Source organism: Hyposmocoma kahamanoa, unplaced genomic scaffold (genome assembly GCF_003589595.1).
Source record: "Hyposmocoma kahamanoa isolate Upper Pololo Valley unplaced genomic scaffold, ASM358959v1 262, whole genome shotgun sequence".
Lineage (NCBI taxonomy): Eukaryota > Metazoa > Arthropoda > Insecta > Lepidoptera > Cosmopterigidae > Hyposmocoma > Hyposmocoma kahamanoa.
Genome location: NW_020653765.1, coordinates 455898 through 482928, shown reverse-complemented (window position 1 = coordinate 482928; position 27031 = coordinate 455898). Strand labels below are relative to the sequence as shown.

At 37.4% G+C, this 27031-nt stretch overlaps 1 protein-coding gene across 2 annotated transcripts in view; it reads left to right on the top strand.

The window, feature by feature from the left end:
• The window catches only part of LOC113228926 (mucin-2-like), a 127530-nt gene that overhangs the window by 96959 nt on the left and 3540 nt on the right, over positions 1-27031 (top strand). For both annotated transcript variants that reach the window (XM_026462373.1, XM_026462372.1), the window contains exons 2-8: positions 7807-7858; positions 16796-17082; positions 18177-18336; positions 19167-19340; positions 21767-21945; positions 22788-22923; positions 23004-27007. In XM_026462373.1, the coding sequence (XP_026318158.1) occupies positions 7826-7858; positions 16796-17082; positions 18177-18336; positions 19167-19340; positions 21767-21945; positions 22788-22923; positions 23004-27007 (4973 nt within the window). In that variant the 5' untranslated portion in view covers positions 7807-7825. The remainder of the gene's footprint in view (positions 1-7806; positions 7859-16795; positions 17083-18176; positions 18337-19166; positions 19341-21766; positions 21946-22787; positions 22924-23003; positions 27008-27031) is intronic.

Genomic DNA, 27031 nt, shown 5'->3' with positions numbered 1-27031 from the left:
GCTACTTGTAAATTGCATTTAAGAATAAAAGGGGAACAATAATTTACCTTTTTTTATAAGAGCTGTTTTGGCCAGAACTATCTCCCATAAAGTGTGTCTCATTTTGAGTTAAGTAGATATATTTTGATTGTTTCTTACAATATTCTAACGACGGTTTTATTGACGTGTAGAGGATCAAATTTTACGTCCAGTAATGATAAAATCTTGAAATTCACATACTTTTGAGTTATAACATTGTATATTGTAATAGCAGTGCGATTTACTTAAACTAGGATAAATTTAAAAATGATTTGGTTGAATATTTTCTATTTTACGCGTATGGGATTTAATTTAATTTTGAAGCCGTGGGAGCTTAATGGTTTAACTTAACCTACCGCCTCTCACACGGAACCAATGGGTTCGAATCCGGACTCGCATCTAGTTCCTCGGAATTTATGTGCGAAATTTTATTTGAAACTTACATGAGTTTTTCGTTGGAGAAAAACATCCTGATGAAACCTGCACGTCAAAGAAGGTTCACAACCCTCGGAAAACGTGTGAAGTCCCCAACCCGCATTGGGCCAGCGTAGCGGACTATGGCCTAAACCCTCGCCTGAGAGGAGACCTGTTCCCAGCAGTGGGACGTATAAATGAACTTAATAATCGATGATCGATGAAGCGGTTAAAACTGTCTGAAAAATTGGAAATACAAAAACATCACTACGGAATCCTTCACACGTATAGTGCTTTACCTACAAGGTAGTTTTAAAATTTGTTTTCGTACAATCTTTATTCGTGTTTTACGGGTAATTTAGATTACCTAACATTAGACGGAAGCCCGCGGCAATGAAGTATCGTGTGAACTGAGGCTCGTGATCTTCCGGTACCTAACCGATTATTTTACTTATTGTTACGGATGTTAAAACGATTTGTCTAAGTTAATTATGTTAAGAACGTTTACGATTGCCAGTTTTTTATTGTATTTTAGTTTTATAATGCAATACTAAGTTTTTACCCAATTATATTTATACACGTTCTTCATATATGTTTATTAGTATTTTCTCCTTGTTTTGAACAACATGTCATCTTGAAATTTTTGACATTTCTATAGTAACATTTTTCGTTCTTTTGGGACAGACTGAGAGCCTATGCTAGTATGCGCACGACGTATTTTATGCGCCGACGACGTGCATGTAGTCGCGCATTTTGAAAAGAGATAGTTAAATTTTTTTTTTTTTTTTTTGCTAATCCTAGTTTCTGAAATGAAGCGACTACATGAAATTCTAAATGTAAGCTCCAGTGGAGTACTTATATAAGCTTCTTAAAACTGTTACAAATCGGCGCGTGCCGAGCGACGACCAGGCGCACGTCTTGTTCGTCACATCGCAAGGTATCATAAAAAAAAATTAAAATATAAATTACAAAATGTTTTTTATACGTATTGAAAGTATAAAATATATGTTCATGAGGTGTACTATTGAAAATATAAATTACAAAATATGATATTGTGACCTCATTTATTTAAAATAGAGAATACAATTTTAGATAGTATTTGTTTTACATAATACAAAATACGTCCTTTATTTCAAATACGTATTACTATTATACCGGCAACCTACGTGGCCGAGTGGTTTGCACACCAGTTTTCATGGTATCGTCATCTCTGAGGTCCCGGGTTCGATTTCCCAGTCGGGTCAATGTAGAAACTAACTATTCTACATTGTTTCGGGTCTGGGTGTTTGTAGTACCGTCGTTGTTTCAGATTTCCACAACACAAGATCTTTAGTTATTTACTTTGAGATCATAAAAACGTATGTGATGTCCAATATTTATATTTATTTATTTATATATTATTTAGTAAAAGTAGGTATTTACAAGGCACTTAAAGAAAAATATGATACTAGACTTTAACTTAACTACTTTAAGTCAACTGTTTTATTTTTTATTCTTTTATTGTTTTTTTTTTCATCACTATACCTATGTCGTCTTTTTTTACCGACCGGTAATCGTAATCCGGGTGTTGGAGACCAGGTGACTCACAGCACAGGTATAATCTAGCTGGAGTCCCGTCTCCCAATTGTATTACCTACATATTGTACTTGTTGGGAGAAAAATAAGAGATTTTATTATTATTATTTATTTGAATAGCAAAACTTATTCTTTGGTGGAAATATTTATTTATTCATATTACCGTCCACAAATAAATGCATAATTGAAATTAAATAATGAATAATTGGGCAGTTAAAATTGAGGATTGATCCTTATTTTTTTACAGTGTAAAGTATTTATTCTTTGTTACGGTCACAACTGCGCTACAATAACATAAACTATTCTACCAAAAGTGTCGGCAAACATAAATCAACCACTACCAACCTACACACAACACTAGTTCTGTATTATATTAATACAGCGGCGCCAAGCTGTCTGTAGATACAGACGGAGGTCGGTAAAATAAATTACACGTAAATCCATTACGTGAAGTATATTTGAATGAAAATGATATATAATTTAGTTTTAGCAGAAAAGTTACATTGTGTTTGAACATAATTGGAAATAATTTTGATTCATTCAAAAACAACGATCAACTGGTTTCATCGCTTTGAGAGCTATGAAAAACATATCAATACCTCCCACGTAAGATGTCGTAAGTCAAAATACCATTGTTTGCTTTTTAACTTAAATATATCTTTTTTTGTGTATATTTTAGGTTCCATATTTAAAAGTAAAGAAATCACTTAGTGGTATGTTTACTTTTAAATATGGAACCTATAATATAATAATAAAAAAATGATATTGTCGCCTTACGTTCTCAAACTCGTATCTTAAAGCACAAAGTGACTGAAATGCAAAAAATGCATCGTAGGTATATATAAATTTTGCAGGCTGATTTCACTTCACATTTCCTTCATATTCACACACTGGTTTTTACCTATTTTTAAAGCAATACATCGAAATTTACACCCTTGATAAGAAATTTAAAGTACGTAGAATGTTTTGCCATCTCCTAAACAATCGCTCTTTATAAGATACGAGTTTGAGAAAGTACGGCATCGATAGGATATAATATATCCTTTTTTTTTTACAAAAATGAAAGTTAATAAAAGCTTTCCATTTCCAAGCAGTATGACGCCCTTCGTGGTCAAGTAGATTGTACACCGGATTTTATGATGTCGCCATCTTTGATGTCCCGGGTTCCATCCCCGGCCGTGTCAATGTAGAAAACTGTTTTTTGTATATTGTTTCGGGTCTGGATGTTTGTGGCATCGTCGTTGTTTCCGATTTCCATAACAGATGTGCTTTAGTTACTTACTTTGATATCAAAGCAACGTGTTGTCCAATATTTATGTTTATTTTCATATGTAAATTAATATGTAGGAAATGAAACTATTTTTCCGGATTTAAATCACGTATATTTGTTTTTTCAAACACTCAACAACAACCGTCAACCGTGTCAACCGTGACCATGGGACCTGTAAAGGGCCTGAAACGTCGGTTTGTTTGAAAAAACAAATATACGCGATTTAAATCCAGAAAAATAGTTTCATTTCCTATGTGTAACAATCGCGAAAACCTAAGAACTCGATAATTTAATATGGTGACAAAATAAGCATTTTAATATTCTTATACATTACTATTAGGGGAAACTGTTTTAAAAAACTTTTTACGAGTAAGTGAACAGAAAAAGGGTAGAACATAAAAATAAAGAAATCTTAAAACCAAGCCGTTTTCTTTTCTACACTCGTATCACATGTGACTTGCTACAACTTATTGTACTGTATTTTATAAAGAACTACTAATTGCACTGAAATCAAGGCTGTTTTTAAACACAGAGTCTCATGAATAGCTTCTTTATGCGATGTCTTAACTATTTGCAAAATCGCGTTAACAATACTATAATAGATTTAGCTGATGTGACATTACTTAAAAGTGCAGTTCATGGTCAAACCTTGCACATCTTAGATTCTTTCAGTTGAGATTTTGCTTTTAGGTTTTCTAGGGTTTACATCGCTAATATTTATTAACACGACTGTACCGTGACAAATAGATTGTTATACTCTATTTTCTATTTCTATTTCCTTAATGGCCGGCACTATTCATGGGCCAGTGTCAGTTTATTGTTATACTCCATCCAACGATTTATTTAACTTTTGACAACTCGAGTTCTAATCAATTCGTGATGTCCTAATACGTTTCCGATTGGATTTTTTACAACAATCACACACGTTTCCTATGTATAACAATAGCGAAAACCTAAGAACTAGGTTTGTCTTTTACAGTTTTCACTTAGATTGATGATAAAAAATTTAAATGATTTTTGTGCTCTACCACCCCACTTACTATTTTATTATATATTATTTATGTATATACAACTGAAAATTACGTGAAAAATTGCTTTATACTTGAATTGATTCTTCTCAGCACTATTTAAAAACATTTTTTGCCTAAAATTAAAGAAGCTGTGAATGAATGAATGAATGAATTAGGTGCATATAATTTTAGCATAAAATAATATTACGAAAAATGAATTCTCATTCGCCGAGGATCTTACGAAAACTAACAATAGACGTATCGTAAACCCGATCGTAACATCCATATCGAATAAAATCTTACAAAAATAACCTTTGACGAATAAAATTTCGCGTCGTTTCACTTCTAACTTTTAGACATTACGACATTACATTGGACACTTGACACCTTTTGTAAACTCTTGCGCCGAAATTCAAACAGATTTTATCACCTACGCATTACAAGTCGATAACCTATTATGTAAATAGACAAATAAATGCGAAATGCAGATAAGACATTATGGACCCAAGTTAATACAATGAGCTGTGGCCCTAAGGCCACATCACAGGAAGTTTGTCATAGGTACCTGTGAAAGACAAACCAATCAATGTTTTCGAGATTTTCAATCAACCAATCAAATGGACGTAGTTAAAGAAAAAGGATCCAATCTAGCACATCCAGACACTTTCGAGATATGGCAGTTTGAAGTTTAAAAGTGTTTCTCACTCTTGTTTTATTTTCAAAACTTATAATGTCATGTAACTCCCGAGATATTTATTTATGTTTATATGTTGGATTTTTTGCTGATCTAAGAGGTTAAACTTTACTAACCGTTTGGTACATATAACTCATTTTTTGATAATTTTGTGGATCCTTTTTGCTTAACTACGTCCAAATGTTTTGCTGCCATATTGTATATGCCAACCCGAATGAACTACTAAATTATAGAACTTTATATATTACTTATTATGATGTTATGTGCCCGAGACAGGTATAGAACCTCTTTATGTGTATTGAATATGTATTGCCATGAGATGTCATTGACAACATATATTTAATAATTATTTTATTCGTTTAATAGTATAATTTAATTAGTTGTGTATACATACAATATAATGTTTATAAAGATTTTAACAACAATCGACAATAAATGTCGAAAAGAAAGCGTTGGAGACCAATATCGCTATAGATATCAAAATCATTTCATTAGGGTAGAGATAAAATGAATGTATGTAATGAAAATCACATAAAGCACCAATACAAAACTCTTCCATATATGAACAGCATTTTTGAAAATCTCTTAAAGGTGAGGTCATTGAATCAAAATCTTATGGTGCCCTGTTAAAAGTGGTCCTGGTTGTAGACATTTCACGATGTTTAAACTGTCTACCAATTTATCAGATTCTCATAAACTCTGACCGATTGTAATGGATTTTTGCGTTGATGTAATAGAATGTAATATGTTCTATTGAAAACGATACTTAATTAGGCATTTCACACGTAGAACAGGAGACAATAGGCGTATAATGTATGGAAGTTTGCGACTGAATACACATGTACATATAAAACATTGTTATTATACGTTTTATGTGTGAAATTAGATGTATTCACAACAATTATTGTGAGTAACGTGATTCTGTCTACATAATCGTGGTATTAGGTATTTGAATGCACTTTTAACCAACTTCTAAAAACGGAGGGGTACTCAATTCGACTGTTTCTTTCGTATATTCGTATGTTTTTTTATGTATTTATGTTACACGATAACTCCCGGCATTTGTGAACCGATTTTGATGATTCTGTGTTTGTTGAAAAGAGAGTTCCTCGTTATAATTTGAAGAAAATATTTTACCTCTAAGGTTGGCAAACTAGGGGATGAATGACTATTACTGAGATTATTAAAGGAGCTATTTGTAACCGCAAAAGGAGCAGGGGTTCATTGAAAAAGAAATCGAAATGAAAACTTGTCATCAGAACATAGTAATTTTGACTATCTATGATCATCAGAAATGCAATAAAATAAATAATTATAATGCTTAATTGAGTTAATTCATATGTTGTGAGTAATGATGTTACTGAGTTATTTAATAGCAGTAGAGCTCCTTGTCAAAGAGTTCGTCCAGGGCAGGATTGCCACCTTATCTATTTCTGCCGCCAAGCAGAATATGAGCTCTACTGCGTTCCGGTTTTGAAAGTAAAGGGTGCTGGTGAAATTACAGGCACATGGGTGTTAGCTTATGGTGACTAGCGCAGTGGCATTGGTCATCAGATCTTTGTGATTTAAAGCTGAGTGGCGCTGCAACTGTTATGGACAGGCGTGTCGCTTACCACCAGGCGCATGACTTGTTGTTGTTATTAAAAAAGTCATTCAAAGCACTACCTATAACACTTAGATCTAAATCAATTTAGAAACTCCTCTCCGCCATTTATGTTTACTATTTTAGGTGATTTACCTTGAATGAAATTAATTATCGACCCTCGAAGTGTCACATCGATCAATTTCTACATAAAGGTTATACTGGCTACATAAAGGTACACTCGTAGATTTATATGCTCGATCGTCACGCCTACAGAATATATCGTACAGTCGGTGAAACACAAATTTAACTGCAAAAAAATATCAAAATTATTTATAACAATTAAATTTATACACAAAAATAAAGACACATCTTGCACGTGTGCAATGATTGTTATATTATAACATTTAACTCATCACGAGACCTACAGACACAAAGTGTCCTATATGACATTGGTAAAAATTTTTTTTTTTTTATTTTTTTTTTGACGGTCGATGAAAACACAGCTGTGCGTTAGTGACACAGTGTGGCTGTAGGACGCTATAGTACCAAAATCGCTAGGGACTCCGTATCTCTCTAGGACGCGTGACGCGTTAAGAGCTCTTAAAATGTACTCAAAAAAAAAGAAAAATAAAACCTTGAACTTATTTTCTGTTCATTTTTGAAAATATAAGATAAATCACTTTTTGCAGTACATTAAAATATACGAGTTTGTGTATTTTAATGTTCTGCAGCGTTTATATAGATTGCATAAAAAGTTAACAACGACATTCTAACATCAAAGATTAATTCTACATAACCCGATGTGTCCAATTAAAAATTGTTCTGTGCGCTTACGGGTACGACTTTGTGATTACAAGCTAATAACATTTTTAATTATAGAACCGCGACAATTTTTTTTAGGGTTTTGGATTGACCAGTTATAGAAACCTGTCTGACTTTATGTAGTACATAATATTATTATACGTTCTTCTTTCTCTTTCATTTCTTAAATAAACTTTTTAAAGACGACCTACATCGAGTACCTTGTACGTAGGTTTTCAAGATGTCATCTCTGATGTCCCGGGTTCAATCACCTGCCGAGTCAATGTAGAATAAAACTAACTCTTCTATTATAGTCTCAGGTCTTGGTGTTTGTGGTACCGTCGTTGCTTTCGATTTCCGCCCAGTGCTTTAGTTACTCACTTTGGGTTCCGAGGATCGTATGTGATGGTGTCTAATATTTATTTATTATTTGTTTCAGGCCCCATGAAGCGGCTGTCATGCGCCCAGCGGCACTGATTGCACTCGTGCAGGTAAACAATACTTCTATAACAGCGTATTAACTTCGCAAAAACTGGATATTACGATAAATACATAATAACTTAGAATAATAACGCATAGACACCTAGCCCGCACACGCTAAAGGAGACAAATTGAAGCGCTCCCAATGGGCCTACACGAGCGGGCGGGCCGTCAATGCTCAAAGTCAACTTGCACCGCGAACAACTCAAGAATTTTAGGTAAAAATGACGAAATGTGCGGTAAATGAGTGTAAAAATACGTCAGACAAACATAAAATAGATACTAACATCACATTCCACAAAGAAGTAACGCATTTCTACTTGTATTTTTATATAAATATTCACTAAAACCGAAAATTAACCTACTACTAAAACTAGCCTACATGAATTTGATTTTTACGTCTCTTGTGACAGTTCGTTTGATATGAAGCTATCATTCTATGCGTTATGATTCTAAGCATAATAATTACAACGTGCCAGATAACCACACAAATGACCTAGTCCCAAACTAGGGAATCTCTGTTACTATGAGTACCAGAGTAATGGGATTCACTCAGGGACTTACTCAGATCAGAATCCAAGTTAGAAAAGTTTGTTTCCCAAATTGATTCTACCGGAAATCGAACCAGCATCCATCGCCCATGGTGCAAACCGTTGGGCCACTGAGGTCGTCAAACCGAGACCCGTCATATACCATCAGGGATTGTATAAATTAAGAACCTTTTGTTACACGAAACAAACTATGACGACAAAATCTGAACTTCCTGCCTTTATACCAGACGGCTTCATATGTAATTGACGGTAGGATGCAGGGTGCGGTTGGAAACCTATGGCTAGACCATAGGTTCCCAAACTTTTTGGCCCACCGCTCACTTTGGCAAGATAAAAAAAATTTAATGCCCACCACCACAATAAATAATTGAAAACGTGTATTTTTTATATTAGCTTAACACAAATATTCACAAGCAAAATATGTAAATATTTATTGTGTAATTTATATAGATAATTCAGGTTTTTATTTCAAACGCGGTAGCAACCTCTGGACAGCATCAACGCCCCCCGATTGCCGCCCCTAGGACTCTTCAGCGCCCTCTGGGCGGTAGGGTCCACTTTGAGAAAGTATGGGCTAGACAAATCTTCTCATGAACAAAGTTTAAATTAAAAAAAAATCTGTCGAATTGAAACCTCCTCCTACTTTCATCGTCATCATCAACTCATTTATACGTCACATTGCTGGGCACGGTTCTCCTATCAGGCAAGGGTTTAGGCCGTAGTCCGCCACTAGTGTACACGTAGAGCACTTCACACGTTACCCGAGGGTTAATTTGCAGTCATTAAAATTATAAAGTTTGTCTGCTGTTTCTCATCTCCTAGATTTATCCATTACTCACTTTTTACCGCCCCCGGGTTGATAAAGAGGGAATGAGAGCGTTTTTTAAGTAATATGCTGTAATAACGAAATATAAAAAAATATTAATTCAAATTCAAATTCAAATTCAAAATAATCTTATTTCATAGGTAAGCATTATTACACTTGAAATCGTCACAATGGTTAAACTCTACCGCGCATTCGTAAGGCAGATTCCCCTGAGAAGAATGAGCAAGAAACTCTAGGGATTGCTCTTTGTAAATAACACTTACAATTTTTTTTTTATTTGAAACATCAGAGATCGAGACTACCTCCATGAGCTAAACGGGTTACTACCACGGATTTTTGTCATCCAAGTACGCAGAAGTTGTATAATAACCTTTAGTATAAAGTTTTTGTTTCACTATAGTTTTAAACCTCGTGAAAGGCAAATTTTGTATATCAACCGGAATCTTGTTATAGAAGCGTATACATTGCCCCTTAAATGATTTTTTGACTTTGTGAAGACGACTATCAAGAAAAGCTAGTTTATTTCTATTCCTCGTATTAATGTTATGTCTGTCACTATTTTTCATAAATAAATTACTATTCCTTTTAACATAAATTACATTTTCATAAATGTACTGTGAGGCTAGTGTAAGAATGTTAATTTCCTTAAACTTATCTCTCAAAGATACTTTGGGGCCCAGATTGTAAATTGCCCTAACTGCACGTTTCTACAGGACAAAGATTCTATAGATATCGGCGGCATTACCCCAAAGCAAAATGCCGTATGTCATTAGACTGTGAAAGTAACTGAAGTAAACCAATCTAGCGGTTTCGACGTCTGAAAGTTTCCTTATTTTTTTAATCGCGTACACTGCAGAGCCGAGCCGTTTTGATAACTTACTTATATGGGGACCCCATTGCAATTTAGCATCTAACGTTATACCTACAAATACAACTGTATCCACAAGATTCAATTTTTCGTTTCTAACTACAATATTTGTAACCGTCTCTCTAACATTGGGTAATGTAAATTTCACACAATTTGTTTTTTTCTCAATATGATGCCGAAACATCGGAACTTTATACGGTTATACATAACACAGAATATGCTAACCACATATGAGACTATTCGACAGAAATTTATTTACGAGAACTATCAGTTAGCACTATTAATAGCATTAGAGCTCGATGTGAAAGAGTTCATCCATGCAAGTACCTACTGCCAGCGTGCCTATTTCTGCCGCCTAGTGAAATTACAGGTATATGGGACGTGTCAACTTATGTTTCAGGGGGCAGTGGCAGTGCCCCTCCGATTTTGCGATTTAAAGCTCCGAGTGGCACTGCAACTGTCAGAAACAGGCGTGTAGCTTGTCACTAGGTGCATCACTTGTTCGTCCCGTCACTTGATATTATAAAAAAAACCGTTTAAATCCGATAGAAAGATCTACAACAAGCATATTATAGAAATTCGTTAGATCTACCGGGTCGATCTGTAACTCAGTGGACTTAGTGTAAGTATATAATTAAGATCTAAAAAAAATTTAAACGCAGTAGTTAAGTTTGAATCATTACAAATTTACACTGAGGCCTCAGTTGACAGAGCGCCGGTAGCCACCTTGAGGCACGCTGCTGGTTCAGATTCAGTTGGATCGAAGGAATTTTTTTCTTTGTGCGGTCTTTTTATCAATAATAATATTTTTTTTATAGCCCCGCACTAAGGAAATCCTGTATCGCGGGTATCATGGACACACACGTAGATAAACCACAAATTACACCCAAACTCACGAGAGAAATAACTGTAGACCATACAAATGTTTCTCCCGGCCGGGGGATCAAACCCGGGACTTCTGCGCGGCAATCTAGCATGGTAACCGTTCGGCCACTGAGGCAGTTTATAAAAAATCAGTATAAAATTCATTAAAACAAAAATATTAGAAATAATTAATAATTTTAAAAACCTGTTACTTTTTAGAAAACTTGTATTTAATAGTTATAACAAACGATTGGAGTTATTTTACAAAATGAAGATAAAAAATCAAATCAAACATGTAACTTGCCATTATTTAGTACATTTAATCTCAAATCCCAAATATTAGACATACGTTTAACTAAACTTACATTTTTGTACAATTACAGCCCCGGTTTCGGTTCCCGGGCCAGGAGAAATACTTGTGTGACCTCTATTTTATTACTGTCGTGACTTTGGGTTCAATTTGTAGTTGTCTATGTGTATGCCCAAGGCACCCGCGATACGGGGTTTCCCTAGTGCGGGGCAATGAATGTGTGCGTTATTCATTTCCAAGTCTCCATTTCAATTGCATAACTATATCTTTTCGCCATGAGGTCAGATGAGGTGTATTCTATGGACGTCACGGAACGTGTAATTGTGTAATAGGTATATAAATCTTCTAAAGCACGTATAGAAACTGTATTACTCAATTGTTTGTTGGATTATTGGAAGGCCAATGACAGCAGGTCATAAAGCTTTTTTATGTTTGCAATTTCGTAACGACAGTTTAGTAGTTTCGTTATATTTTTAAATCTACTTCCACCAATCTAGATTTTCGTGGTTAATCGTTAAATAATTGTCACTATAATAATAACATTAAAGCCTTATTTAAATTTTAACAAACATATTTCTTATAAAATAAAATTGTGACACGACACGACAATGAATATAACTTAATTGAATTCAAATTATAATTATAATATTGTTAATTATAACATTAAGTGAAAATTATAAGAATAAAGATTTTTTTTTAAAACGTGAGCCATTCATAGTGTTTTTTGTACCTCCTTCGCGTAAAAGCCTCATCCAATAGCCCCCAATGCTCACGGTTCGTCGCAACACGCAACCAGTCTCTGCCTGCCGCACAGTGGGCCCAAATTGATAATTCTTGGAGACATAGGAATAACTTGTGAAGTATCGAACAATTTTTTTTTATATGATAGATAGTAATATTCCTAACAACTTTTATTCTTGAAAAGTTGATAGTTTCGGAGAATTTTTTTTTGTATGGAGAAATATACATTTTATTTTTTATCTCAAAATATACGGAAATGTAATATGCGTGGGTCACTTACAATATAGTCCAATCATTTTCTATGAAGAAAAAAGTGATCCGTCTGCCTGTACTTGCCACTTTGTAAGTAAAGGTGCGGCAAAATTGCCTAACTCTTGTATATACTTTTTTAACAAAATACATGAGCTGCGACTGAAGAAAAATTTATAGAAAGATATATTAATGTGCATGGACAAAAAAATTTTCTTTACACCTGCTGTCATTGGTTGGTAGCAACGGTTTGTTAGTAAAACATTCTATACCGAATTTGGTTATAGTATAGACAGGTACACATTTGAGGAGACCAGGGAAACAACACTCAGAGTCACGTAAAGACATGTTTTGAGTCATTTAGTTCGTTAAATACTAAACATATTTACCTACATGACAAAAAATTTCACCAAAAAAAATTTATCGGATTCGGTTCACAAATATCGGAGTAAACGCGTAATATACATACAAAAAAAATGTTAAAAGTCCTGAAAAATTACTTTTTGATTTTGGGCATAAAAAGTATTTAAGTGCACACACAAAATGGTAAACAAGTTGATTAAGATTTAAATGTTTTAGTCGTAACTATTTTATAAATAACCTAACCTCAGTACAGAATACTAAAAAAACCGACCTCAAAAGTCATTCATCCCCTAGTTTACCACACTTAGAAGTCGAATATTTTATTGAAATTTAAATGGGAAGAGAATCATCAAAATCGGTTCACAAATGGCGGAGTTATCGCGTAACATACATACAAAAAAAAAACATACAGTCGAATCTAGGATATCCTCCTTTTTTTTGAAGTTGGTTAAAAAAATCGACCTCAAAAGTTTTTGGAATTACATGTATTTGTTAAGTTTTATTGAAATCGGTTAGCGAAAACTGAGTGAAATCCAATAAACTGGATAATAATAAACTTAGTAATATTTTCTTCAAATTACAATGGGGACCACTACTGAAGCAACCCTTTTTCAACAAAAAAAAAATTAGATTCGGTTCACAAACATCGGAATAATCACGTAACATACGTACAAAAAAACATAGTTAAAATTGAGAACTTCACCATTTTCGAAGTCGGTTAAAAATGGATTACATAGCGTTGCACATATTTATGTCCATATATTTTGTTATGTATTTTTGCCTAAAATTCTCTTCAAGTGACCTTTGACCATTCTTTCCCTCGACTCTTCATTTCTTGTCACGGAAAATATGAAAAACTCCCATTGTGTTAAAGAAACCGGATAATAATATCATTCCATCAATCGCTTTCCCTACAAGATATCCCATGTGCCTGTAACTTTCAAAACCGAAACAGGACCTCCATTCCACACATAAAATGGAACAGAGGTATAATGGAACAGGACGCCCTTGTCGTTTTTATCCAAAAGAAATTCGGTCTAATTTTAAATACCTATCAGTCTAGTGAATGTATTTGTGGCCTGTCAGTCCGCTGGACATCCACGGATGGTGAAAGCGACAATTCCCAATCAAAAAACAGTCGTTGATTTTATTTTTGGCGTAAATAGAGGGGAGAATTGAGCGTGTTTAAAAATTTAACCACAATCACCGAACAATATTAGAACGTGTATAATTTTTCACAACACTCAATGGCTTGGCGATGAAATATTACGTGGGAATGAAAAAAAAATACATTGTGCGCGAACAATGTTATAGATAATGTTGATAAGTGCGTCTCTTCGAGATAATTCGGTTACTACATATATAATTATTAGTTTATAAACTGATCACTAAATTTATTGGGTTCATGGCCTTAAAGAACCTGTAAATAGATCGAAATGCAACTAAATTAACGTGATGAATTAAGAGGCTGTACAACCTCAAATGGGATTGGTTGATTTCGCATAACAGTGGAAGTGTTGAACCAATCACTTTGGAATTCATTTGGAACCAATTAGTAAAATTGAGGATATGCACTGATTGCTATATGGTGTGAAGAAATTCCTAAAAACTTTCACCATAGAAAAAAAAACACAAACTTACCTCGAAATTTTAAAAGAAAACCGCTGTATTGAATAGGTACTTAACATGTACAAATGATTTCTTTATTATGTCAACTGAACTAAATAGAACACGTATAGGTGGGTACTATTATATATATAATAGTATATTATATATAAGTTAGAATTTATTTTTCAGTTAATTGTTATGACTGTAATTATGATTGTAAGTTAGTTAAGGGGGCAATAAATTTAATATTTTATACATTTTAATATATATAATTTGATACAATTTAAAGTTTGGATAAATATAACATACAAAGAAAATGAAATAAAAAAATTATTAATTTTAATTTTCAATTTGTATATTTGTGACGTCCACTGTGTTCCGTGCCGCACGAATCATCGCTGAATCCACTGAAAATCAGCGTCGTACCACACTTTCAGTGAGACGGCAATAGCTGAGTGGATGACGGATTCAGTGGCTGCACAGTACACATCCTGTCTCCCTAATCTTTCTTTCCTCTATTTTTTATGTTTTTGTTTTTTTGTAAATTGTATGTGTGCTGTGCTTTACATTGAATAAATAATTTCTAATTTCTACAATGCTATACATATACATTTTTCAAATGGCTTTGATTTCGTTTGTAAAAAAATAAATTCTGAAATAAATAAAGCCGGTGTCCCTGCCGCTTGACCAAAGCAAAATGAACCGTATTAGCACGTAAAAAATCTGAAATCGAGCTGAAGTAGTATCTCAAGTTTTACCGAAAGCAGAGAACAAAAAGTAACGAGAATGGACACTCTCCGCCCCTCCCTAGATTTAGATACCGTACCACGCCTCGCACATTAACGGTCACATTGACTGAACGACAACAGGGCTGTCGGCGTGTTATTTCGCGCTTAGACGGGTTTAAGGGGTTGTAAATTTCGCTGTGTACGGCTGTTTATCATCGTCTAAACGGGATAAAGAGAGCAGTTTCTTTCGTTTTCCGAAAGATGAAACGCGTTTTCTTCATTTATTTAGTGCAGAGTAATATATTATACAAATTTGTTATATTATATCAATATAATGAGACGCCATAACTTCGTGAGCTAGTAGACAAAGGTTCTCGAAATTTCAGTTTGTATTGCCGACAAATATTACGTCGTGAATATACCTAATTATTAACTAGGTAATGATAAACTTTGATACGCAATTTCAAATACCTTTGATTACCTTATCTGAAAACACCTCTCCAAAATACAACATTTTATGTGCTTTTTATATTTTTTAAATTAAATCTTCAATATTATTCTAGTTAGTGAATCAATGAAAAATATAATATTATATCGATATAAATACCTAATGAACATGTGTAATTATTAGGATTCCATTAAAAGAATTAAAGATTTAATTTCGCTTTTTTCGGTTCGCTTAAGAATTTTTGCTATGTTACCGCTCTGACAACGTAAGTGATGGGTAACCCTGCCACTTCACGCACACATTTGCACGTGTGCAGATAGCGCCTTGCTGTATGTAGTAGTAGTAGACAAATAACTTTCGACTGTTGTATGGAGTGTCCGGGGTGTGCCGAAAGGTTTTTCTCAGTTTCGTATATTTTTTTATCCTCTATAAGCGCCTCGTCTAAAGAGATTAATAACAGAGTGGTGGTATCTATATGTTACTATAAGTACCATGATCTTCACTTACTAATTTCGAGGACCACAGGTGAGCATTAGTAGAATTTGTACTGATAAATGTAAATGTTTGTTTGTGCTTGTATTTGTACTGAATAAACCTTTTATCCATCTATCTGTCTAAAACCTAATTTTACATTTTTGCCAAAATAGATGACTTCACAAAATTCTGCCTCTTAATTTTCGCCCATTAAATACAGTAGCCCATACATACATGAATAGTTAGATATATACAAACCACCATAGGTTTCCAAGCAAAGTTAACCCTTACGTTTTTCACAGAGGCTTCGAATTTGCAATGACAGTGATATGTACACAGAGGGATTAGTAAGGGTTTAATAGGCTTAAATAAACTATTGTAAAAATCACAAAAAATTTAATCACTTACCAATGATAAGTCAAACCAAGATTGTTGTAGTGTGAATTACACTGTATCATATCATATGAGTGTTTTTCATACTTTTCATGCGTTTTAGCTGAAAAATGAAATGTTTTAAACGATTTTAAAACCTTCCATACTTAAGTTAAAAATGTCAATATAGTATAACCAATGTCATTCCAAATATTAGTAAAGTTTGCGAACAAAATACAAGGAAAACAAAACAAACAATCAATCTATCAGTGTGCGAACACTGACTAGTAAGTCAGCCAACTAAACAATTTAAGCCTAATATGAGCTGTGGAACCGTACCAACCTTGTGGAAGTATTTGAAGTATTAATTATTGAATTGTACAAAGTATAAATGAAATATTAATCGGAAAGTATGAAAGTAGCATTCGGTATTATGAGTGTTACTTCTTATTAGTTAGTTAGTGCCTATTTGCGTATATAAGGTGCACGCCAATTTCTTTTCATACTGTGACCAGACTGCAAGTAACAAAACTGTTGATGCTGTAGCTGTCGCTTGCTACAGCTGTTTCAGATGTATACGAGACACTCACAGCAGCTGAGCTAAACCTCCAATTATCGGGCGACAATGCTCTCTCGCCGTTCTATGAGGCCAGCGCCGAAGACAGCGGCACCGGGGTCAACTTCGTCAGAAACTTTCGACAAGCCGACTCACCATTAGCGCCTGATATAAACGTGCAATGTTCGGACGACTTCATTCAAGTTACAGTCGATTTTCCTGATGTGTTCGATGGTATCATTTATAGTAAAGGGTTCTTGAATGATCCTAAGTGCAAGTAAGTGTTAATATTAATTTCATTATAATAACTTACCCTAAATCGTTTAGAATTCATATCACTACGTTCTATCAACGGACATTGTGAAATTTTTTTTTAATATCTTTTACAATTCCAAATAAAAGCTATTTTGATTCTAAAATTAACTAAGCTTTTAAATTATTTTATTTTTATTGAATGTCACGATGAAAAAATTATTAGACCCGACAGGACGGGTCGGGATGAGGAGTTCTGTCGGGTGGAAGGAATTTTTCTTTGTTTTCGATCTTTGCATTAATAATTATACTTCTATTTTTTTCTGTTTTTGTTGATTATCTAAACAATATGTGAAATATGTGGAAATAGAGTAGGTACATATTAGGGACCAGAGAAGTATGAACCCAAATATACTGATAAAGGTAATAAAATTAAAGGGAATTTGAAAATTTCAAAAGGAGAAAGAGTATATGCAAAGGGTAGACAAATTCAAATACTTGGTTTGTGCATTACCGTGTGTATTGTTGCCAGCGCACGTAAAGAATGAAAATTGTTGTGTGTCTGGGTTACTATTCCATGCGCCTAACGCAAGTTAAAATATTTTCAATATGATCAAGACAGTTACGGCAACTACCCTTCTTCATAATTATTAATACAAAAATGGAACACTTAGAAAAAATTCTTTCAATCCGGCCGGATTCGCACCGACGAAGCCACGGAACGGCAAAAAAAGTCGTTGAAAACCAGATACAAAGATCCGACTACAAGCACACAGAAGAATTCGTAAGGTCCGCTGGTTCGTTCCGTGGCTTAGTTATTATAGCGTCTGGGACGGTATGCTAGATGACGTCGGTTCGAATCCGGCCGGATCGAAAGATTTTTTCTAAGTGTTCGATCTTTATATTAATAATTATAACAAACTAGTGGAGTAATTTCACAAAACATAATTGACTATCAATTCAACACAGATTTATTTACATTTCTTCATCTTAACGAGCATTCTTGGAGTTCGATACCTTACATGGGTATTAATTATCTCATATTTATAATTTTTTTAGTTTAGTAATGAATCGGTCAACTATGTATTTTACGTAACCTTTTTACTTCCTGTTTTCCAGATATGTGTCATTTGGTGGCAGTCAGTCAAGATATTCGTTCCAAGTACCTCTGCAGGGCTGCGGCTCCCGTCCTCTATGTAACGCGTGTGGTACTATCGACAATGTTCTCATCTTTCAAGCGGATGAGTTTGTGCAGGGGCCATTAGACTTTGCTAGGAAGGTAAAGTCGTTTTCTATTTAGTACTGATGGCATAAGTACACCTAAAGATGCTTTTAATTTAGACACGCCGAGTCGCGCCACTACATTGTTTCTATAAGCACTGTAGTAGCGCGACTGTGGCGCGGTAGCGCGTGTATGTTTTACTCACTAATTATTATTGTAACTGACTGCTAAAGTGGCGCGTGTCACAACTGTGGCGCTGTGACTGCGCTTCTAGATATTGTATGAAAAACAGGGCGCCTTGAAATTAGATGCTTGTAGCAGCGCTGCAGTGTCTATAGCGCGACAGTAATTTTTAGTTCACTAATTGTAATTGCAAATGTAGCGCGCGCGTGTCACGACATTGGCGCTAAATAGCACTTCTAAATATTGTATGAAAATTGCACTGCAGCGCTTCTACAGCGTCTAATTTGCAACTTGTTAACAGAAAAGCGCAACTATTACAAAGTAATAATGGCGTTTATTTTACTTAACGGTGGTTCTCGGACAAGTGTTTAGATACTACCTAAGTTCCGTGACGATTTTTATTATTTATGTATTCGATATTTTTATCGTGCAATATTAGTAAAATATTCGAGTATTGTATCGTGAAATATTATTTAATATTTACACGATAATATACTTGAATATTTAAATAATAAAAATTGCCACGGAAATTAGGCAGGGAACACTAGCCTGAGACTGACCGTTAAGATGTTTTAAGCAATGCGTCTTTGAGGTTTTTATGGACAAAATAACTGCGCTATTGACCTCCATGACCTCCAATTTAATTTTAATATTGTTGCCACCATTATGACATTTTCTTAAATGATAATTGTATACGCTTTCAGGTCTCATGTGCTCGCACATCTCTCGAAGTGTCAGCAGGTGCGGGTTATAAAGAAGAGACGCACACGTTAAAATTGAAACCCTTCATGGTCGATATGCTAGATGTTGTCGCCGTGCAGGGACCTGCTGGTAGTGTGGAGTGCTGGATGGATATTCAGAAGGGAATTTTCCCGAATGTAAGTTTGACATTTTAGTAGCAGCAGAGCTCCTTGTGACAGAGTTCGTCCAGGGTAGTGCTGCCACCTTACCTATTTCTGCCGCCAAACAGTAATGTCAGAATTACTGTGTTCCGGTTTTGAAGGGTAGTGGTGCTGGTGAACTTACAGGCACGTGGGACTTGTCAACTTATGTCTCAGGGTGACGGGCGCATTATTAGTGCCCCCCATATTATTGCAATTTATATCTCTGAGTGGCACTGTAGCTGTTTTGGACAGGCGTGTAGCTTACCATCAGGCGCACGACTCGTTCGTCCCGTCACTTGATGTTATAAAAAAACACATAATGACTCATTACACCGAAGAATAAAAATATTTGAGTGGCTGTGTCTATACACGTGTAGACTTCTCAGACAATGTGCAGTTTTTGCTAGGATAGTTCCTTTCAGAAGGTAATCAACAAATACAATACATATTTAGATATCGAACGGGTTATTTTAGATAGAACTATTTACACTTAGTTATATTTATTATTGTTATTATTATTTTAAATTTATTTATCCTTACAAATGATATTTTTACAGATAGGGATAAGGTTCTTTCAAACTCATAAAATTCATCGAAAGAGAATTTCAATGAATAATTTCACTTATGCGGAGTCTGCGGCCTTTCGCCGGTATAACAAAAACACTTTTATTTTTCCTTTTTTATTTAATCCAAATAAATAAAGTAAATAAATTTAGCTGTAGAGCTCCTTGTGAAAGAGTTCGTCCAGGATAGTACTGCCTTAACCTTAACTTTTTCTGCCGCCAAGCAGTCAGCATCACTGTGTTCCGGTTTTGAAGGGTAAGGGTGCTGGTGAAATTACAGGTACATTGGACTTGTCAATTTATGTCTCAGGGTGACGGGCGCAGTGGCAATGCTCATAACATCTTTGCGATTTAAAGCTCTGAGTTTCATGTTCCAAACAAAACACTATCAACAGTGATAGGGTTTAGATTTAGATAGATAGATAGATAAACACTTTATTGCTCACACACAAGAACGAGAATAGTACATAAACAACTTAAAACAAATGTGGACAAAGGCGGTCTTATCGCTAAGAGCGATCTCTTCCAGACAACCTTTGAGTTAGAGGAAAGCTAATCGGAGCGGGAGACGTAGTGTGCCAATTTTACTAATATAAAAATAAAAATATAAAAACATAAATTTTATAAATTAAAAAAAAACACAAAATAAATAAATTAAATAAAGACAAATAGTAATTTATAAAATATTTAATAAATAATGATATATTATACCTATGTAAATATATGTATATATAAATATACCTAAATAAACTTATACTTACTAATAACTTATACTTACTTAATACACACGTTGCAGACTAGGACCGTGATAAAAAATATTTACGCAATCCGGCTTTGAAAATAGGTAGCGATTTAGAATGTCGGATTTCAAATGGGACATCGTTCCACAATTTTGCAGTCTTAATCGTAAAGGAATCTTTGTAATACTCAGAGCGAGTGAAAGGAGGCTTCAGTAGGTTATCCATTTTAGACCTTAGTTCACGGTTGTGATCATCCCCGAGGAAGCGAAAACGAACCTTAAGGTATGGCGGGGTACGAGTGTCGTATAGAACATTATAAAGAAAGCTGAGAACGTGCTCCTCACGGCGCAACTTGATAGGGAGCCACTGAAGCCTTCTCCTAAATTCGGCCACATGATCGAACTTGTGCAATCCGTATTTGAATCTGATGCAAAGATTCTGTTAGATTTAGTCTTAAATTTTGTCAGAGTATCAGTACCATAGTAGGTACCGTGGACAGACGTGACAGTGTATACCAACCTATATGTTATACCCATTGGGAATGAACTAGGCAGGCAGATAATATTGAATGTTTACCAATGATATTTACCCAAGGTTGGGGAATTAACATAAAGCCCCTAGCAAAATCGCTATTAGTTGCACAATACATTTCATTTTGCTTTGAGCCAAGGGCCGGCCGCTCCGCTTATTATTTGTAATTATTATATTACTAAAACGAAAAACAAATTAAATAGAAGAAAAGATTACAGTCGAGTTATTGAAATTATTGATGTTATGTTATGTACTTTTCCTTGAGGAAAGGCAAGATCTTTAGACCATGCATCCTAGTCTTTTTTATATTTTTTAATTTATGTAATGGTAACTCATATTATCTCTACGCTGTTATTGTGTGGTCAGAATACTCTGTTGCTTATTAATCTATGACATTGAAGTGTTGTGTCTTCACCGCACATCAGTGAAACACAGCATGTGTATGGGGACGCCGCATCTAGTACTCTAGTACATAGATATCTTTGTATCTGAAATAAAATAATGAACACTTTACTTTTGTTTGTATGGTTTTGCAAATAGCTCAATTACACAAAACCACTAATCTCGAGTATGTATATATTTCCAGACCTCGCCCCTGAAAGGATCGATCAAAATTGGAGAGTATCTTACGATACTTATATATTTGAAGGATATCAGGAACCAATTCAACTTGAAGATTCACGATTGTTGGGCATATGACAGTGACAACTATGACAGTCCTAAAACAAATAAGATCCAACTAACCGATAAAGAAGGATGTCCCAAGTAAGCAAACAATGTGTCATTGCTGCCGTCGACAGACTTCAACTTCATTACAGAAATGTACCTATAAGGCTTACGGAACATATCTTTATTAGTACATTATTGCACAGGCCGGGAATTAAGGGATTGCTGGACGAGTATGAGTTACAAGGACGAGCGCCAGCGAGGCCTCGTATTAATACAAATCAAGCAATCCCCGTTCCCGCCGAATTATTTTCAAGCAATGTGAGGAAATAGTAAAAGACTAAAGAGAGGAAGGTGTATTATAGAAAAAGTAAAAAAATATGAATTAACATTAAAATTTATACAATACATATAAGATATATATAAAAGATGTACACATAGAAAATGTTATTGTTTTTCCAGACACATTAATAGTAGTGTGCTGAACTTCTGATGATGAATTTGAATGTATATATATCTATTACAGTATTTTCGTTATCGCTCTCCTCTCTAGCTCTCATTTTCCCAACTAAAATACAAAAAAGACGAAAACAAAAGAATAACAAAACGTTTTAATTAAATGTAACCGCCTTTTATTTTAAAGCAGTACAGGTAAGATATCTATTGTTAATTCTCGCAGTTATGAACATTAGGCAGTTGGCTGTATGAGTTTTTCTTTCGCCTGTTTCAATAATTCAGTATTAGTAGAGTGATTAAAAAGTTTAGAGATGAGGAGAGCAATGGATTTTCATACTTACGTTGCAAGAAGAAGTCGCATGGTCTATAAATGACAATAAATGACGTTTTTTGAACATAATGCAAACATTTACGAGCATGTTGGAGAAAAATATATTTGCTAATAAGTAATGCGAGTCTAATTTTATAAATTGTCTGTTTTGCAGGAAGCGAAAACTAGTCGATTTATGGCAAAAATCGACTAATACCGGAACAAGTGGAGCTACTTTGATTGCTTATAGTAAAGTTAGCGCATTTCGTTTCCCAGAAACCGAGCAAGTATACCTTACTTGCAATGTTGAGGTAATATAAATTATTCTTTATTTATGGTGTTACCAATTCAAATAAAGCAAGGCATTGATTATTCCTTTTAAAATTTACAGCTATGCACAAACAACTGTGACGCTAATTGCCAAGGAATAGAAACTGAAACATCATCTACCAGTCGACCACAACTCCAATGCTACCCAGGCTCTCCAGATCCAAGATGTCAAACCATAACAGCACCACCTCAAGTGAAATGTTATCCAGGAAGTACGGATCCTCGCTGTGAACAGTCTTTGACTACGAAAACTCCACCAACATACTTGCCATCTCCAACTCCCAACTGTTATCCCGGTAGTACTGATCCGAAATGTCCACAACCGACAACGCCGTCGCAACCAAACTGCTATCCAGGAAGCATTGATCCAAGATGTCCACGGCCTACAACGCCGTCCCCACTAAATTGCTACCCAGGCAGTACAGATCCTCGATGCCCAAAACCCAGTCCTTCAAAACCCTCCTGCTATCCAAGTTCTTCGGATCCGGATTGTCAGCAACCGGACCAGCCTGCAACTAATAAACCCCCAACCTTCTTGCCTCCGACTACTTCAGCACCTAATTGTTTTCCTGGTAGTCTAGATCCACGATGCCCTAAACCTCCTGCACCTCAAACTTGCTATCCCGGAAGCACGGATCCTCGCTGTTCAAGACCTACTCCTCCAGCGCCACCAAATTGTTATCCTGGTAGCGTCGATCCTCGTTGTCCCAAACCAACATCACCTGGACCTACGAGTCCCGCTCAACCCAACTGCTATCCTGGCAGTACGGACCCTAGATGTCAACGACCTACACCATCAAAACCTGTGTGCTATCCAGGTTCACCTGATCCTGCATGTCCTCAGCAGCTTCGACCGACTACGGATAGTGCACCTACTTATTTACCACCCTTTACTACACCTGCAGCACCCAAATGCTTCCCTGGTAACGACGATCCAAGATGCCCCCAACCTACCACTCCTGCACCACCTAATTGTTACCAAGGAAGCACAGATCCTCGATGTCCCAAACCAACTACTGTCAGACCCACAACGCCAGCTCTTCCCAATTGCTACCCTGGTAGTTCTGATCCTCGTTGTCCTAGACCTACTCCTCCTAAGCCCACAGCTCAAGCACCTCCTAACTGCTACCCGGGTAGCACAGATTCGCGCTGTCCAAGGCCTACTACACCACAGCCACCAAACTGTTACCCCGGAAGCACCGACCCCCGTTGCCCCAAACCCACTTCTCCTAGACCAACTACTCCTGCTCCTCTTAACTGCTATCCAGGCAATACCGACCCACGTTGTCCTAAGCCAACGACAGCAACACAACTTCAGTGCTACCCGGGCAGCACTGACTCTAGGTGTCCTCGACCAACTACACCAAAACCAGTTTGTTATCCAGGATCTCCTGATCCTAACTGTCCACAGCCGCCAAGGCCTACAACTCTAAACCCTCCCACATATTTGCCTCCCGCAACAACGCCAGCAGCACCAAGATGCTTTCCTGGTAGTAATGATCCCAGGTGTCCAAAACCGACACCCCCGGCGCCTCCAAATTGTTACCCAGGAAGTACAGATCCTCGGTGTCCTAAACCAACGTCTCCTAGACCCACGACGCCAGCACCTCCTAATTGCTACCCTGGCAGTACGGATCCACAATGCCCAAGACCTACCTCACCCAGACCGACTACACCTGCGCCTCCAAATTGTTATCCAGGAAGCACTGATCCTCGTTGTCCTAGACCTACTCCTCCAAAGCCCACATCTCAAGCCCCTCCTAACTGTTACCCCGGTAGCACAGACCCGCGCTGTCCCCGTCCTACTACCCCAGCACCACCAAATTGCTACCCAGGCAGTACTGACCCACAATGCCCAAGTCCTACCTCACCCAGGCCAACTACACCCGCGCCTCCAAATTGTTATCCCGGAAGCACTGATCCCCGTTGTCCTAGACCTACTCCTCCAAAGCCCACTACTCAAGCACCTCCTAACTGCTACCCCGGTAGCACAGACCCGCGCTGTCCTCGTCCTACTACTCCAGCACCACCAAATTGCTACCCCGGAAGTACGGATCCACGATGCCCAAGACCTACCTCACCTAGGCCAACAACTCCTACTCCTCTTAACTGCTATCCAGGCAATACCGACTCACGTTGTCCAAAACCAACAACAGAAACACAACTTCAGTGCTACCCGGGCAGCACTGACTCTAGGTGTCCCCGACCAACTACGCCAAAACCGGTTTGTTATCCAGGATCACCTGATCCTAACTGTCCACAGCCGCCAAGGCCTACAACTCTAAACCCTCCCACATATTTGCCTCCTTCAACAACGCCAGCAGCGCCAAGATGCTTCCCTGGTAGTAATGATCCCAGGTGTCCAAAACCGACGCCGCCAGCGCCTCCTAATTGTTACCCAGGAAGTACAGATCCTCGGTGTCCTAAACCAACGTCTCCTAGACCCACGACACCAGCACCTCCTAATTGCTACCCTGGCAGTACGGATCCACGATGCCCAAGACCTACCTCACCTAGACCAACTACACCTGCGCCTCCAAATTGTTATCCAGGCAGCACTGATCCTCGTTGTCCTAGACCTACTCCTCCAAAGCCCACATCTCAAGCCCCTCCTAACTGTTACCCCGGTAGCACAGACCCGCGCTGTCCCCGTCCTACTACCCCAGCACCACCAAATTGCTACCCAGGCAGTACTGACCCACAATGCCCAAGTCCTACCTCACCCAGGCCAACTACACCCGCGCCTCCAAATTGTTATCCCGGAAGCACTGATCCCCGTTGTCCTAGACCTACTCCTCCAAAGCCCACTACTCAAACGCCTCCTAACTGCTACCCCGGTAGCACAAACCCGCGTTGTCCCCGTCCTACTACCCCAGCACCACCAAATTGCTACCCTGGAAGTACGGATCCACGATGCCCAAGACCCACCTCACCTAGACCAACTACTCCTGCTCCTCTTAACTGCTATCCAGGCAATACCGACCCACGTTGTCCAAAGCCAACGACATCAACACAACTTCAGTGCTACCCAGGCAGCACTGATTCTAGATGTCCTCGACCAACTACACCAAAACCGGTATGTTATCCAGGATCACCTGATCCTGACTGTCCACAGCCACCAAGACCTACAACTCTAAGCCCTCCCACATATTTGCCTCCCTCAACAACGCCAGCAGCACCAAGATGCTTCCCTGGTAGCAATGATCCCAGGTGTCCAAAACCGACGCCGCCAGCGCCTCCAAATTGTTACCCAGGAAGTACAGATCCTCGGTGTCCTAAACCAACGTCTCCTAGACCCACGACGCCACCACCTCCTAATTGCTACCCTGGCAGTACGGATCCACGATGCCCAAGACCTACCTCACCCAGACCGACTACACCTGCGCCTCCAAATTGTTATCCAGGAAGCACTGATCCTCGTTGTCCTAGACCTACTCCTCCAAAGCCTACAACTCAAGCGCCTCCTAACTGCTACCCCGGTAGCACAGACCCGCGTTGTCCTCGTCCTACTACCCCAGCACCACCAAATTGCTACCCTGGAAGTACGGATCCACGATGCCCAAGACTTACCTCGCCCAGGCCAACTACACCTGCGCTTCCAAATTGTTATGGCGGAAGCACTGATCCCCGTTGTCCTAGACCTCCTCCTCCTCCTCAGCCCACAACTCAAGCGCCTCCTAACTGCTACCCCGGTAGCACAGACCCGCGTTGTCCCCGTCCTACTACCCCAGCACCACCTAATTGCTACCCTGGAAATACGGATCCACGATGCCCAAGACCTACCTCACCTAGGCCAACAACTCCTGCTCCTCTTAACTGCTATCCAGGCAATACCGACCCACGTTGTCCTAAGCCAACGACAGCAACACAACTTCAGTGCTACCCGGGCAGCACTGACTCTAGGTGTCCCCGACCAACTACGCCAAAACCGGTTTGTTATCCAGGATCACCTGATCCTAACTGTCCACAGCCGCCAAGGCCTACAACTCTAAACCCTCCCACATATTTGCCTCCTTCAACAACGCCAGCAGCGCCAAGATGCTTCCCTGGTAGTAATGATCCCAGGTGTCCAAAACCGACGCCGCCAGC